The sequence below is a fragment of the Diaporthe citri genome (genome assembly GCF_014595645.1).
Source record: "Diaporthe citri strain NFHF-8-4 chromosome Unknown scaffold_1, whole genome shotgun sequence".
NCBI classification, from domain to species: domain Eukaryota; kingdom Fungi; phylum Ascomycota; class Sordariomycetes; order Diaporthales; family Diaporthaceae; genus Diaporthe; species Diaporthe citri.
This window is the reverse complement of record NW_025064846.1, coordinates 6556891-6574235: the sequence shown is the minus strand read 5'-3', so window position 1 is coordinate 6574235 and position 17345 is coordinate 6556891. Positions and strand designations below refer to the sequence as shown.

Below are 17345 nucleotides of genomic sequence, written 5' to 3'. Positions count from 1 at the left end.
TATAACTTATATTTATTTAATTATAAGTTAGTTAAGGTAATTATATATTATTATATATAACCGTTAGCTAGCAGCTAGCTAGCGTTAGCTGGCAGCTATTATTAATAAGATTAGTTTAAACCATATACCTTTAAATTTATGCATTATGTATGCGCACTTATTGCATGAGCACGTTATGCCTATATGTATTATTCTTATATTTTCCTTTATTAATTTTAAAATTTTAAATTTTAATTTTAATTTTAAGCTTTAAATAGCTTAAATTTAAGCTTAAAGATTAGCATTATTTTTAAAAATATATAAAAGTAATTAATAAAGATATAGCTCTTATTATAAATCTTATATATATTATTAAGATTTTCTTTTAAAATAAATTACATTTCTTATAATCTTTTTAAAACTTATATAATAAATTAAGTTTAATTAAGCTTTTTTAATATAATTTTATTTTTTTTATAATATTAATATTTCTTTTATTATTATAGTTTTTTAAGTTATTATAATAATTATTTATACTCCTTTTATAATCTTTATAAGTTTATATTATATGCTTAAAGCTTATAACTTTTTATAAAGAAAGTTTTTAACTTTTTAAAACTTAAAAGTTTTATTTATTATTTTTTATTTTCTTATTTATTAAAATATAATTATAATTAATATTATACTTTATATAGCTTATAATAAATTTAAAACTTATATAATTATTTATTTTACTTTTATAATTCCTTATTAAATAACTTTAAATATTATAATATTTTATTTATTAATTTATATTAAGATTTCTTTTAAATAATTTAATAATTTTAAAGTATTTTTATATAAAGCTTTTATTAATAATAATTTATATCTTTATTATAAATTTAAATATTATTATTAAAGTAATACTTTAAATAAATAATAATTTAATTTATAATTAAAGGTAATTATTTATAGCATTTATTTATATAACTTTTAAATAACGGTTTATTTCTTAATATACTTTAATTCTTTTAATTTATATCCTTATAAATTAAAATTATATATTTTAAAATTAACTTTAATAAATTTAAATAATAATTATTAGCCTTATTATTTTTCTTAAATAATTTTAAAATTATTTAATTTAATATTATAATTATTAATTATTTAAAACTTAGTACTTTAAATAATTATAATTATTTTAATATACTTTTATAAGTAAATATTAAGTTTTTATAGCTTTAAAAAAAGTTTAAGTTAATTATAAATATAATATTTAAGTTTATAAATTTTAATTTAAAGGTTAAATTTATAATTTTAATTATTTTACTCTTTTAATTTAATTAAAAAGGTATTTTAAGTTTTATAATTAAGTTTTATTATTATTTTATTATAATATAAGATAATAAAACTCTTAATTATTAAATTTTATATACATTATATTATAAAATCCTTATAAATATAATTAATCTTAATAATAAATATAATAATTACTTAATTTTTATTTCATTTAAAGTTAATTTATAACGAGGGCTGGTTTTTTACTAATAATTTTAATGCCTTAAGCATTTATTGTAATTATAATTATAAATTTATAGCAAATTGCCATTCCTTAACAAATTCACCGGGAATTTACCATAAAACTATTTAACTACAATATATTTATTATTAATTAGGTTTAATAGAAATACCTGTTATGGGCTGGCCCCAGAGGGGCTGCAGGCTGGCTAGCGCCTTCTTCCATAAGCTGCAAAGCAGCAACCATTTGCGCCAAAAGGTACGTAATAATCCAAGCTCCCTTGGATTATCTAGCCACACTATATAAGGCTTGGGCAACAGCCCAAGCCCATCACAATACCTAGCAATATATAAGCGCCGTACCGTTATAATAATAACTTTATAAAATAATTATAAATAATTATTAAGGAAAGTATTTTTTATTTTAACTTTTATTAAAATTAACAGCTTTAAAGTTAAGTATTAATTATAATATTAATTTATTTAATTAAATTTTCTTAAAACTTTATTTTTATAATTTTTTAAAAATCCTTTAAGAAGATATATATTAATATAAATGGAAAACAATTAAATTTTTAATTAAGATTATATTTATAAGATTTATTTTATAAAGAAATTAATTTAATTTTTATTATGTTATTAATTTTTTAATTATTAATTTTACATTATTTATATTAATAGTTTATAAAGCCGTTAAAAGCAGTTTTTACTAGCTTAATTTATATAGTTATTATAAAGCTATTATTATTTTCTTAGCTATAAGTTATAATTATATTTAAAACTTATTATTATTAATATTGTATTATTTTTTTAAGCTAAGTTTTTAAGCGTTTATTATTATATAAAGGGATTGGATGCATATTGCTTAAGAAGCATATGTGTACAGATTAAAAACGAGACCACCTAATAATCTCTTCATGAGTGGGCCAGAGTTTGGCTACTAGTAAAGTGTTGCTCTCTACGGTCTCTTCGTAGTGGCAGCTGGCGGTGCACCGGACGCCTGTTTTGGCGCGCCACTTCCAAGGAGTCCACCTAAGAGCGCGTCGAGGCCCTGAGGAGATCCACTCGCAGAAGGAGCGGCAGTTTGGCCACCTGTGGCTGCGGCACCCTCCTTTTGATACGTACTATTTGAACCGGTTAGCTTTCCACTTAGGGGTTCAGGGAAAAGAGAGCCTGTGTGCTTTTCGTAGGAACCAAGGCAAGAGATATTACCCAAGAAGCTGTCCGGCAGCCTTATTGCACTGACCGCCGCCCTGAAGACCTCGTTAGCATGCTTTGCCCATGACCAATTTGTGTTTTAAATTTGGTAAGTGGATGGATTTCAAATACGCTGTTAAGTTGTGAAATCAAACCCGTACGATTCGCTGATCTTTATTGACACGCGAAAGTCCCTTCTCTCACTGCCAGCAATTATTTGGGCTTACCAAAGTACTTGACCACTATCAAGAGCCGCAGTGGGAATTATACCATGACAAACACACAGGTGGGAAAATGCTCTGGTCAAAAACTAGCATAACCAAGAAGGCATAGTGCAGCTGCTACGGGGCATCAGTAAGCCCTTTAAGACAGCAAGTAATGTGTAAGAGGTATAAATTAAACAGCATGACCGCAGCTCGTGAAGTCGAAATATCCTTGGCCCACATCTAGATTCATCTTGACAAATCTACTTTCATCCTGTGGCCTTCAACTCTGTCGTCCCTGACTCTGTAATGATATATATGTAGTCTCTAGTCCTGTGGTTTCTAATACTTCAGGTCCAACTGTATGAGAGATACGTGCCATCCATCTAATCGCCTTGGTCTGATGTAGACAGCAGCCTGCGTAAGGCTTAAGAGGCTGTATGAGTGATAAAGACACCCTTACCTAATCTATGCCTCCAAGATAGACTCAACCTTGGCTTCTTTCTCGATAATCGCCGGAGGCTTGGCGATCTTTTGGCGGAATATGTGTCGCTTGATGAAGTATGGAAGCCAAATGGTGAGCTCATACGAGATGAAGTCCTTTGTGGGGACCGAAAAGACCTCTGCAGGAAGTTAGTTGCAACGTGTGAAAACGCATGTAGTCTTGCTTACGGTCTATTTCCTCCAGAGTAAGCTGCTTGGTCTCTCTGACAAAGCAGAAAATCATGAACCAGGCGATCAGATTTAGACCGGCATAGAAGCCAACTGCGTGCAATGTTAGAAACGGCCCGATCAGATGTCGTTATCTTGCAAGACTTACAGGCACCTGTTGGTGTCATCACTGTTTTCATTCGAGGAAACGTGAGACTCAAAATTCCGGCTGCAAAATTCAGTCAGCTAAGTTCATCGAGATGCACAAGAACTCTTACCAAAGGTGTTGTTGATGCACACAGCCCATGCCATACCCTGCTCTCGCTGGATGGTCGGGAAAACTTCGGCAGAATACTGAAAAGCTACAGGACCCTCACCAAGGGAGTAGCAGATGGTGAACAGATAAATGAATCTGGACATGGTCGGTCAGCCACACCCTGTTGTACTAGAGCTTTCAACACTTACAGAACAACAGGTCCCAACTGTTCCCCTCTACTGCCTGTAGTCTTTAAGAGAGACAGGCCTGCGGCCAATAAGAATATACACATGAGAGGGAAAGTCTGTCTCATGGTTAGTTGCGCCTCAGAAATGTTGGCAAGAGCGAGGACGTACGATCAAGGTTAAGGTACGTCGTCCTTTAGTGTCAATCAAGAAGAGTGTAGGAATCGTGAAAACAACTTGTATGGCGCCGTAGCCCAGAGACGCATATAAAGCCTGTGTTGCAGAGTAGCCGACGTCCTGAAAGATCGTCGAGCTGTAAAATGAGATGACTGTGAAGAATTAACCAAGTGATCCAGGAGATAGGGAGTGCCTGACTAACTGTTTATGCCACACATCTGCTGAGCTAACATGACAGTTGATGCGCCGTAGTTGGCTCGCCTGATCCTAGGCACTGCAAAGCAGTCCCAAAGACGGGAGAAATAGGTAGAGCCGGCAGCCTCCTTTAATTCCTCCTCATAGATGACATAGGAGTAGTAGAAGTCCCTGGCGGCGATGATCGGATGGGCTCTGAGTCGCAACATTGATTTGAATGCCTCAGCGTGCCTACCATGCTTCATAAGCCAGCGAGGGGATTCGGGGCAGAAGAAAATTCCAATCCCGAGGATCAAAGATGGAATAAAGGCGGATCCGAGTTGCAGGCGCCACGCGATAGCACCGGTGTCCTTGACGATAACGTTGGCGCAGAATCCCAAAAATATGCCTAGTATATCCTCAGATCAGTACCACATGAAGTGACTGGTAAAAATGGGAAACCTTTAGAGATCTCACCTGCTACGACCCAGAGCTGCCAGAACATGACAAGAGCTCCACGGACGCGAGCCGGGGCCATCTCTGCAGAGTATATCGGAACAGTGGCGTTCTTGGCACCAATGCCAATGCCCATGACAAACCGCGCAGCGAATAGTCCTTGCCATGATTTCGCGAATCCGGATCCAATTGGAGTGGCGGTCAGACAGGCAGCAGTGATGAAGATCTCGCCTCGACGGCCAAAGTAGTGGTTTAGAGGGTCGACAATGAAAGCACCGCTATTGAGGACGTGAGTGGTCATGGTCTACAATCAGTATTCATGAGAACTTACATGAGACCCGCCGTCAGGAAGATGATGGCGTTGATCACACCCACAATCCACTCGTCCCGGCCCTTCCCGTGGATCCCAAACTCCTCAGGGAAAGACAAGTTGGCGCCGTTGGAGCCAGTCTGGTCCCATCCCTGAGTAGCAGCTCCGACCGCGCAAAGGCCGATCGAGTACCACAGCATCTTTGGGCCGTGCCATTTGTGGGCTTTCTCATAAGCAAGCGCCGTGCGCTCCGCCTCGTCGAGCTCTGAGACCGAGTCGAACCTGTCTGGGTCGCGGGCAACGAGGGCGGCTCGACCGAACAATGCGGCATGCTCACTCATCCCGTGGGTCTCCGCAAAGACACGAGCATTCTCGACGGTCTGTTCGGCGGAGTGCCGCTTCAGCGGGTTTTCGACAATGTTCATAGCAACGGACTTGCGACGGCCGCTGTTGTCCCCGACATGGTTGACTTCATGGTGTGTCTTCTCCCCGACATCGTCGACTTCATGGGGTGTTTTTTCCGACATTTTGACCTGCAGCTGGGAGACGCAACGGCAAAGCTCTTCAAGACGGTTGCAAACTAGATAACCGAGGGGAAAAGTCGGTAGAGCGTGGCCAGCCTTAAATGTAATCTCTGCCCGCTTGCGTTCGAAGTGATCTGCAGATCTTCTCCGCAATGCGGCCTAGGCTGGAAGCTGCAGGACACAGTAAGAGTTCCCCATGGGGTCACACAGGTAATTCCTTCGCATCCGCGCGTACCCGGAAACATGACTTGTGCTTCCAAGGTTCGCTGTTTTCGGAGACATCGGGCTAAAATCATCCCGGGATCGCGGTCGAATAATTTCATGAGCTCATGTGCTCATGAGACAAGACCCTAGGAGGGGGATCTCACGTCAGGGCCGAGTCAAGATAACGGTAAGCTTTGCCCCCTCGCTCACCACATGCTTGGTCGCTAACAAGCATCGACCGGCGCACACGGCGCGCGCAGAAGAAACTCGGCACGTCTTGGTCAGGTCTGGACCATTTCAATTTCTCTAGGCAGTGCCTACCAAGACCACTCACTATACATGCACTCCCTCCACATTGCAAAAGGACCGAGGTCGTCACAACGCGCCAAGATTCCAACATCTGCACCACCTTTCGCAAGCGACGCGGAGAGATAAGCTTCAGGCTAGCGCGAACATGCAACCGCGGAGCTGGTGTCGAATGAAAGTGCGCGAGCGGGCCGAAGCCACACTTCGTATTTTGCTCATGACACATCGAAGCCACGCACCAGCGTCCCGTCTCGTCCAACACCTGCAATTGGTCGGCAGGCGCGGAGCCTCGCTAGGCCCGGCACGTGTAGCACTTGAGTTGGCGGCCTAGCAGGCTACTGGCAGACTTCTGGTATATCAGTGATGCCAATGAGACATACTGCAAAGGCCATTAATGGGCTCAGTCTGAACGGTGCCCAACGAGGCTGTTGGGTGCGTACCGGATAAGGCTAGACAAAGGATGCTCACAACAAGCGCGAAGATAACCACCCGTAGAGCACAACTCCGGCAGCCAAGAGGCTAGTGTGGCGCGATTTCGGAGCCAACCAGAAACGGATTTGTCTGTTGGCTTTCCGCATCAGTCTCGAGTATTGAATATCGTCCAAGAACATTTGGCATCCAATACCTGCCTGGCTCAACCGAGGACTGCCGGATGAGGCTTGGGCTACGCGAAAGCTGGGCAAACATCCATCAAACTCGACTTTCACGCGCTGAGTTAAATAAACGAGGTTGGGGATGCAGATCTGGCTCACACCAAGCCGTCATTGGTCTCATCTCCATTGCGTGCGTTGCGCAGGTTGCTGTGACAGATGAATCCACGAGGAAGATCGTTTTAGAGCGCATCAAATGCTCTCCAACGAATTTTTAAAATACCTTGTGAAAATTCATCAAGAAAAGCATTCTTCAACTCTACTTCCAGTGTTGCACAGAGGCTGGTCATTTCCCACATGTAGAATGGTTGAGACAAGTCACTCCAAAGTGGTCTCGTTTTTAATCTGTACACATATGCTTCTTAAGCAATATGCATTTAATCTCTTTAAAAAGTCAAGCAATTGATCATACGGCGAAGACCAGAATAGTTTCTATAAAATAAATCCTATAAATGCAATCCTAATTAAAAACTTAATCTCTTTCCATCTATATTAATATACATCTTACATAACCTCCGAAAAAGACACTTATTAAATAAGTATTATTATAGTTAATACTTAACCTTAAAGCTATTAACTTTAATAAAAATTAAAATAAAGAAATACTTTATTTTAAAATACTTAAATATCTTTTATAAAAGTATTATAAAACTTTTCGAGAAAATAAATTAAAATGTTTATAATAAAATAAATAAATACATAAAACATAATAATATTATACTTTATAAAATTATTATTTTATTCTTAATAATAAATTATTTTTAAAAGGATTAAAAGAAAGTAAAAAATAAGGATAAAAGAAATACTATAATATTCCTTTAAAAGAAGGGAATAAAGATATATATTAAGCCATTTGTAACTTTATATATAAGCTTAGGGCTGCTAAGGGATAATTAGAAAGCTAAGCAAACAGCAAATAGACCAATGGACAGTTGATTTAAAAAACATAGTGTGGCCGAAGCTAAGTCACTCCAAAGGTCCCCGCATTAGTGTTGTGCAACCGGCGTGGGCGAACGTGTCTAAGCGCCCGGGTGTGACGTTCAGCATGTCTTGCCTTGGTGAACATGATGACAAGGCAAGATGGACGAATGAGGCTGCTCGGGGCTTCCGAGACCCGCTACTTTTTCACCAACACCTTCACATGGTTTCCAATCCTCCAGCGGAATTCCTCAATTTCTTGTTTTCTTGTCAAGCCCAACAGGTTCCGCGGGTATACGTGCGAAGCAATGACATCGTTGACAAGTAAGCCGTTCAAAGGGCCGCCTTGCAGTGCAGCGTGAAGATGTCCAGAACTAGTCACTCAACGCTAAGAATGGTCAACCGGAGACCAACAAGCGCATGAACGAAGTGCTCGCGAACGTGAGGTACCGGGCATTTTGACCTCATCCTGCGAATTTTGCTCGCCAGCCATAACCGCCCGTCCTGGGAACGGCTCATGGAAGAATCCTTTGCGGGGTCGAATCCCTGCCATCTTGTTCCTTATTGCTTTGGGGTCATGTGTACGCTGAACTAATCACCCTCGTCCTCTGGCGACTCGTCATCTCAGAGCCGTACGTTATATGTGATAGAAGAAGGATGCTGTCGATCCACTCTACACTGAATTGCATCGGAGATGGTTTCAGATTTGCAATCTTGACCACTACTTTGGACTTGCTAATATTGAAACCGGAAAAGATCGGAACGAAGCTGTCTCGAGGTGATTCGGCGCTGGCTGCAGCAAGTAACCGAGTGGTGAACATGCAGTCAGCACTGCTATCCCTGGTTGGTGGAGAATGGCCTGGCCATTGGAAAATGGGCTGACATCTGATTGAGGCTCATTTGGAGACTTATTCACTCGTTAGTCATACTCGCTATGTGTTTGCCGCTCCAAAAATCATGGTCTCACACCGTAAATCGTGCGGTAATGATTTGTAGCCTTACTGTTCATTGAGTGTTTGCTTGTTTCTGTGCGCAACGGCTCTGAGCACATAATGTGGCTGAGGCCCCTTTACATGGGTATGCACCACATGAGGTTTATGAGACGCGTCTTTTCTCTTATTAACAAACGAATTTTGACTGCTCCTGCTCATGCATGTACATGTCTGGGCTGTGTTTGTGATGTGTTCGTAGCCAGCCTGTATTTCGTCTGCCCAGCTGTCGGGTTGGGAAGGAAGCCATATTTATTTGATAGAAACACTTTTAGAAGCACACCAACGTTCTTCAATTTTCTATGGGGCTCATTTTATACCAGATCGCCGCTGTGGTGTATCCAGCAAACCAGTGGCAACAACTCAAGTTCCAAGCCATGTATCTAGCTGTCATCTGATATGGTATCGCTTTCCTGGTATTCTCCAATTTCCGAATCATCCCTTGGCAGTTCAGCCATCTCCAAGTCTCCGTTCATCCAATCTGTGACCGGGTTCTGAGTCGTCCAGCCTCTGATATATCTTGACGCTCTGCTCTCCGACGCCAGACTTGGCGTGACATCGTTCTCTCTGAAGATGTAGTCTAACTCTCTCATCGACATGATCTCGCATTCGGCGCCGGCTATCGATCCGTTCACATCGCCGAGGGTTAGAGTAGCATGCAGCCTACAATCTCGCAGAAAGTCCAGGACTCCGGCCCAGGGTCCATCCATGAGATATCCGCTCCACTGAAGCTCAACATTCTTGCCAATGTGATTGACCAACTTTCGCAGATCCTGAAAGTGGAATGGTCCGCTAAAGGATAATTCCTTCAGGCTCGGCCAAGAGCGCGAGAACAGTATGGGTGCGATGCTGGCTATCGGTTGGAGACCGGAATCGAACCAAAGGTCGATGCGTTGTAAAGAAGATGTTTGGAGTATTGTAGACAGGAAGCGAATGAGAGTTGGGATCGCCTCTGTCGAAGGTGGCCTATCATGACGCGCGCGGCAAGCGAATGCCTTCAGCTGCTGTGAAGAAGCCTGCATCTTGGAAGTCTCGACTTGATCTCTCGAAAATGAAGACAAGTTGTCTGGCAGGGGAACATCAATGTCCAGTCCAGTCAGACGAATCCCCGCCTCTCCAATGGACAAGAATATGTTTGGAATCACGTCGACCGGCGGGGACCCCAGCCCGCAGTACCTTGCTGTACTCCATGAGAAGCTAGGAGCCTGAAGCTTCAGCCTCAGCGTGTCCAGATCCTCCATATCCTCTGGATCGATGATTTCGGACTCCCAATCAGGTCCGGAAACGGGTCCAATGTCCTCATCCTGAATGCTCAACCATATGGCAGTTGGCATTCGCATCATTGCAGAGACAATGTCCTGCACGAAAGGCCCGTGCTGTAGAAGGAGTTGGGATTCGTAATGCTGTCTGTAACACTCTTGCGCCACCCTCAGCAGGACATGCTCTGGGCAAGTCTCGTCCAGACCGCGTCGGGTCGCTTCATCGAAAGAATCAGCGAGAATGGTGCCTCGCTCAATAGCTCTCTGCAAGGCTTCCATGGACATGTTTCCTCTCGACATGGTTCCAAGAAGGTGTCGATGCTGGACACTCAACTCCCAGAAGTTGATATAACCTCGCATCCTGGTTCCCTGGTAGCGCGCGAAGGCTTGGATATCATTGGAGATGTCGGGGTCAAAATGGCGTCCAAGGCATATCTTAATGGCACGAATGCCTTTGCTAATTGTCGAATGTCGCGAGATTCGGTCGAGTCGAGCAAGCGACTGGGGAGTCATGTCGACCTTGACATGGATCATGAGAAGATGGGAGCTCGTGGCACAGAAACGCCTGCACGTCAAGCGCAGCTTCTTGACTTGGTCGACATCGCCCCCGTTCATGTCGTAAAATGCAAGCTTATACATACTTTTGCATCCCCTGACATAGAGGAAAATGTGGCGCAAGAGTTCGTCTGGCAGTTCTAGAATCTTCAAAGGTCTGAGAAAAAAGCCGAACCGCCTCGTTGATCGTGCGGCGTGTGGTGTCTCTCAGTCCCTCCAACCTGCTTTGGAGGATTTTCAGATTGCGAATTTCATCCTCGAAGTCCTCCTTGACGGATTCGTGTTGCCCCATCTCCATGATCTTGCATTGCAGGGACCCGAGACTTATCCATCGGTCGCCCGTGGCATCGACGGCGGCGTTGAGCTCGGTCAACTGCTTCCAGAGCATGTCCACAACGGGATCCTGGGGGGCGCTATATTGGGCGGGAATCATGTTTGTGGAGTCCTAGGATTTGTGTTTGTTTGTATAAGTTGCTCCTGAGGAATGTTCGCAGAAAGAGAAGCGAGGATGAACGGACACCTCCACAGGCTAACGTGTGGAGCAGCCGTGGGCACGATTTGCAGTAGAGCTGGTCAAGTCAGCCAACAGATGCTGCTGAAGAGGGAGAGACAGGAAGAGGCCAAATGGTCTGCAATCTGGGCAACAAATACTCATCAGAGTGGCCCGTGAATGAAGGGTTGAGGGAATGCCACATTCACCGTACCACATATTTGTGCAAACAGTCTGTTACGATGCATCTATACCTGAATCCCAGGCTATCCTTGTCACAGCAGTATGCAGACGTGAATCACAATGCCTTTGCTTCAGTCACTATGCAGCTGGCCGGCGGTGTGGTTGCCCTTAGCCGTTAAGACTTTGAAGCAAACGGAGGCAACTTTTGCTTCCCTCTTTGTTTCTCAGCTAGACAACCCGTCGGACGTTGAGCTCAGACTCCCTGTGGTAGTATGCCTCTGTTTTGCTGCTGCTCTTCTCTTTTCGGGTAAGCTACCGCGAATTGATGATTTCTCAATGAACCTGTAAATATGAATTGTCCTATGCCAATCTAAAAGGAGTGTGGTGGGTATTTCGCGATGACAGTAATCCAGACCCAAACAGAAAAAAAAAGGAGTGACCAAGCTAAGTTCCTCCTCAATGCCAGTATGTTTTCTGGTCTCCATTCCCTAACGCCAAATCCTTGCCCTTGCTCACTGTCATGATCAACTCGATGTTTCCTCTTGCAGCGGGAGCCGGTCCGTGTGCCGAGCCTATTCACCCACTTCCTAGCATCCTGCCGTTATTGGTTTCATCTGGGAACCTAAGCTCGCTCGACATGAGTAACCTCGGCCTGGTCCTGGTCATAGGATGGAGGCAAACCCTCCTGGTTCTCCATCAAGCCCGACTTTTCCTCGTCGACAGCAGCCTCCTTCTGGGCAGCCTTGTGATGGCGTCCGCCTGGGTGGAGACGGCAGCGGTGCTGAGGGAAGAAAGACTGCCCGCGAACAAACTTTCGGAAGAGACCGACGAGGACAGTTCCGACCAGCATGCTCACGACGGCTACCGTGACTCCAGCGACGATGCCCACAAGAACAGGGAGGATGATGTGCGAGGTCACCTTCCGGAAGAACAAAGACCAACCATTAGGGCGGTTGAACATTCCGTACTGCTCGTCGTGGTGGCTGGCAGGCTGGGTGTTGCCATGGTGGCCGTGGTTGCCGGCCTTACCGCCCATCATACCAGCACAGCCATGCATCTTCATCTTGTCGAGCTTATCGGCGATAATAGCCTTCCACTTGCAAAGGGTGGTGGTGCATTCGTCACCCTTCGGTGATGAGACGTTCTCGGACGCGGTCTGCTCAATCTTGGCAATCATGAGGTCGTCTTGTGGTGACTTGATCATGTTGACGCGAATGTTGGGGAGTCCCTCGACGAAAACCGAGCCAACTTCGATGATCTGGAGGTCAACGACGACAAGGTCCAAGTTGTCATCGGCCGTCTTCTGGACGGGGTGGATCTGAAGGCTGAAACCGAGTGGCTGCTCAACGATCTTTGGTCTTCCCTGGTGTCCTGGTCGGAACTTGTGGTGGCTAGGCAGTACCCTCGAGTTGTCACCGTCGTGCTTCTCGTCGCCCTTCATGTGTTTCTCGTGGTTCTTGTGATCTTTGTGGTGCTTGCGCTTGTCGGCAACTTGTGGAGCGACGAGGAGGTTGGTAAAGGGGTCGGAGTTGGGATAGAGCTCAAAGCCATTCAGCATCAGCCGGTCGGACTCGGCGGATCGATCGACGGAGAAGTCGAGTTCGAGGTGGCTGCTGTGCTGCTCGTGGTGCTTGGGCTTTCCGTGGTGGTTCTTGAACACGGGAGGGCATCCGGGGCAGTCGAGGCTGAGTGACTGGGTTTGTGCGAGGGCTGCACTCTCGAACGGAAGAGTCTCGACGACCTCAGCATCATGTGAGCTGACCTCAGGAGGGAGTAGGAAAGCGTGGGTGGCGGCAGAGAGGCCAGCCACGGCGAGGAGGGGCCGTAGTAGCATTGTCGTGGTTGATCTCCGTGGTCGGTGGTGGTGTGACGTGGGTAGACGATGAGTACGGCGAAAGGAGATGCAGTTGCTGTTCTCCCGACACTATCGGTGCGTAAAAGGAGATGGAAAGTCGATGAATGTGGTGATGTGGTGATGTGGTGATGTCGCGATGGTGGGTATAGAAGTGGGAGAAAGAGCAAGATAGTTGACTGCTGAAGGTGAAGCGTGATATGGTTGTTTCGAATAAGAATAGATCGGGCCTTGGGAGAGGAAGGCGCGGAACGTCAAAGAGGAGGGAGTGACAGGGATGCTTTGAGCAAGTGATGAAAGTGACATGTTCCAGCCCGCTACTCAGGCGACCCGTCCCAGCCGTCCAGCCCGTTGGACCCTCAGTGGCTCAATGTGCCCAGCCTTGGGGCGTCTGGGTGGTCGACCGGCGGCATTTGTCAGGGGATACGGTGTTTCGGCACGCGAGTGATCCCTGCAAGGTCTCGTCATTGCTGCCTGAGGCATCAGGATTTCCACGCCCAGAGGACCACTGTCCCCACTTTATGCCCGGGTACTAACGTGCCTTGCAGGAATGTACCTTCGTCCTGTACGCAAAGTACGCGCATACAGAACCGCAGTGACGGGCATCAAAAGCACTTTGGCTGCTCATCTCAATCTCTTTATCTCACCCTGCCGCCAGTCGACGTCATCTCCATTTGACAACAACGATCTGTACTGTAAACCTCGACTTTCTTTCTTCTGAGCACCCAGGCTGCCAGGAGGCCAGCCACTCGAGCGCGCTAACCACTGGAGCCTCCAAGCAAAACTGCCAGCCCATGCAGATCACGAGATGCTGACATCCGGACTTCCGCCGCTTCCGAGGGTGCCCCAGCTTAGAGCCCAGGTACCGATATCGCGGCACTCCGTTCAGGCACGAATCAACTAGCATACGTCAAGCATTCTAGCTGATTTGTATGGTGCATCTTTCATTGACCACGATGTCCCCAGGCCAGCACCCGTGACAACTCACGCATCCGTGACATGGCTATCTCGTCTGCAGGGGCATGAGAGCACTTCGACAAGCGAAGCATCAACGTGCCAGCTCAGAAAACCCCCGGGGTTGGGGTCAAACCCAGCAGCGACTACGTGGATTTGTATCGCACACATCCAATGCTGATCCATCCCCACGGATTGCTACAAGTTCAGATGACGTTCTGTGCAACCAAGGAATGGCCCATATTATGCATAATACCCATGACGCCACTTACACGCATCACAGGCCATGTTACAGACACGGGCCTTCCATGTCAGCATTATTGACAATGCAAATAATACTCCCATGCGATGTGGCATCGTCCGAGGTCCAACCAGGCGACCACGTCTCGCATAGCTCCGTAGTATGAAGAAGAAGTTAGCGTGGGAAATGATAATATGATGAAATGTTCAGCTCTCCTTAGATTGCTGGATATTGCATTAAACAGGTAAACCATGATGTCCCTACGCTTCTAAGGATCTCCACATTTCCACGTGTAGCCTCAGGCGGCCTAGGTTTGTCCATAAATCAGTGATTTATTTGAAGCCTTCGCTTGATGTTTCAACCATGTGTGTTGTCGAGAGCAAGACTGGCCTTGTGTGCGTGCCATTTCTCCTCATCACTGCATCAGAAATCCCCATGGTACAGATGCGCCATGCCAACAATAACGTCCCCGGCCCAGATTCCGGCCCCCCCCTGATCCCGGACACCCACTTTTTGGTGCACTCCCACCAAAAAACACTATCATTTTAAACCTCTATATTTAATTCTATTTAAATGCTAAAAATACACAGATTTCAAAATACTATATATAAATGATTATATTTAAAGTATATATATATATCATTTTATTATATATAATAAAATAGATTTTATAAAAAATTTTAAAAAGAAAATAAAAGAAATGTTAAGGATTATTAGTAAATACCATATATTCCTTAACACTTATATTTTAGCTTATATTTCTTTAAATATTATATTTACAATTCTTTTTAAAATATTATATATATATATAAATATATAATAATCTTATATAAAAGTTATATATATATAGAAAATTATTTATAATTTTTAAATAAAGTTTAAAACTTTTTCCTTATAAAGTTTTGTTAAGAAAATTAAAATCTTTAATTTATAAATTAAATTAAATATAATTAAATTCCTAATTAATAAAAATTAGCTTTATTATATTATAAATAATATAAATTTTAAAAGTTTATATTAATAATTAATTTCTTTAATAAAATATTAATAAAAATAAAAAAGATTTTAAAATATTAAATCTTTATTTTAATATTATTATAAATTTAATTATTATATATTTTTAATATATTTAATTAGTATTATATTTAATTATCTATATAAATTAAAAGAAAGTAGAGAAATAAGTGCTTTATAGTGTTTTTTATGAGGTGGCCGGGATCAGGGGGGGGCCGGAATCTGGGCCGGGGACGTTACCACTGCACAGCGTTGGGTTCAGATTCTCTCTCACACTAATATCTGTTGTGGGCTTAATCCTGGGAAATATCATGATACTTGGTACTTAGAGGGTGACAGCAGGGCTGAAATTCATTAAGAGTTGAGTCAATATCACTTGGTTGCAACAAAGTTGCTTCCATAGACTGCTAAAACGCTGGAAACGTGACCAGGCGACTGACTATAAGCGAACATGTATTTAAATATAGTAGCACCTCATCCCAAACATCTCAATTTCCAAATTTGGCACGTTCGTCGGGTCTTTCTCTCAGGCTCAGTGTGAAGAATGGAGCTCGGTTGGCGGATCGCGCCAACCGACTCGTACGGTTTCGACCGGGTTTGGTACAGAGTCATGCCTTCCTAAGCGACGCGGCCTCGACTGGAAGAAAGCAGAAAAGTTTGAATGGCCACAGAAAGAGCTTCGATTTTGGTAAAAGCGGTGTATGGTGCCGGTTTTGAATCGACTCAAGTGCTCATCGCTGGCAAGTCTCAGGGTTATTGAGATCTGCGAGCGTAGGTCTCACGATGAGCTTGCTTCGCGGGCGGAAGAGCTGCTGGTGGATTCCGGAGCAGATCAGACTGCGGGGACACAACCAGGCTCACGATCACTTTCTGTCGATCCAATGCGAGACCCAGAGGGTGGTGCTGGGCAGAATTGAAATCTAAGCCTCACTTTGCCTTGCTGTATGGACTGGACGCAAGTGCGCAGGTATGCGGAATGAATTTCTGTTCGAGGGTCAGACAGATTAACATCGTCAGATTTCTATACTTTATGCCTACCAGCTTCCTGTACCCTAGACCCAACACCTTACAACGTAAAGCATGTAACAAAGAAAAATCAACAGCATCTTCTGTCATTACAATAGCCTCACTGACTTGTACTCGTCAACATCATTGCGCCAATTCCGGGATTTGATTCAGACAGGGGAGCGGAAAAAGGAAGACACCCATCCCACCGAACAGGCTCTGGCAGATTTTGGTGATTTGGAATGAAATTTTGGAATGGAAAGAGGGCCGCGGAAGATTCCTCGCTTCGGCGGCAGGGCAGCGGGTACGAACCCCGGACGAGGCGCCCGGAGGAAGAGTCACGATCACGGCGGTGCGGTGCCGGAGATTACATTGCCTTTGGGGCGCGTTTATCCCAAGCGAATAAGTTCAAAAATTGGAAAGCAGTAAAAGCATTGTACGACTGAATAAGTGAATTTCTGATCTCCCAAGTATTGTCCTCTATTTGCCTTTGCTCCGTCAGCCCACTATGCTTCAATATATGCCCTGTTGGGTATCTCTATGCTTGCAATATTGAGAGCAGGATGATGGCATTCGTCAAAGCAGGCATGGGGTCTCCCTGGACACGAGCTTTTAGAGAAAGTAAACACAGTAGCGAGCCCTGCTACCCACTTAAGTAGTCTTGATGAGCAAGAGTAGGGCTCATCGGAAGGAGAAAATATCCAGCCCACTTGGGTATGCACGTCATGCAGCGGGCTCACATGACGTGCTCTACAAAGATTATCCTGATAGGAAATGCCCGGCACAGACTGGAGAAAGCGCTCGGATACCTGTGAAGAGATTAGCTCCGGCTATAAACCCCTGATGTGGTCCTGACAACCCTCCGGCCCTCTTAAATCCCCGACAATTATGGCTTCTAGAAACCTTAGACCCCAGATTCACACACGCCCCTGACCGGCACTTGGCACCACATGGCCGGACAGCCTTCGCGAGATTAGACGTGCTGCAGACTGCAAGTCATGCACAGCAGACACGTTTCTGTGACCAGGATCAACGATGTTCTGATACGAGAACGAAAACTGTCTTGCAAGTAAATGCTCGCTTGTGTACGGAGCTATGAATGGTTGAATACCAGCC

At 44.0% G+C, this 17345-nt stretch overlaps 3 protein-coding genes across 3 annotated transcripts; all 3 read right to left on the bottom strand.

Annotated features, from left to right (window-relative positions):
- Positions 1 to 3344: 3344 nt before the first annotated feature.
- INS49_001753 (uncharacterized protein) lies at positions 3345 to 5612 on the bottom strand (the record flags this gene model as incomplete). Its single annotated transcript, XM_043162574.1, has 9 exons — positions 3345 to 3499; positions 3549 to 3641; positions 3697 to 3756; positions 3806 to 3939; positions 3993 to 4087; positions 4140 to 4297; positions 4348 to 4728; positions 4797 to 5053; positions 5107 to 5612. The coding sequence occupies 9 exons, from the start codon at positions 5610 to 5612 to the stop codon at positions 3345 to 3347; spliced, it is 1839 nt and encodes a 612-aa protein (XP_043031080.1).
- A 3447-nt stretch (positions 5613 to 9059) lies between these two features.
- INS49_001752 (uncharacterized protein) lies at positions 9060 to 10923 on the bottom strand (the record flags this gene model as incomplete). Its single annotated transcript, XM_043162573.1, has 2 exons — positions 9060 to 10500; positions 10712 to 10923. The coding sequence occupies 2 exons, from the start codon at positions 10921 to 10923 to the stop codon at positions 9060 to 9062; spliced, it is 1653 nt and encodes a 550-aa protein (XP_043031079.1).
- Positions 10924 to 11785: 862 nt separating this feature from the next.
- INS49_001751 (uncharacterized protein) lies at positions 11786 to 12997 on the bottom strand (the record flags this gene model as incomplete). The annotated part of the gene is made up of 1 exon (XM_043162572.1): positions 11786 to 12997. One exon carries the CDS (start codon positions 12995 to 12997, stop codon positions 11786 to 11788), a length of 1212 nt encoding a protein of 403 aa, XP_043031078.1.
- Between the last annotated feature and the right edge of the window lie 4348 nt (positions 12998 to 17345).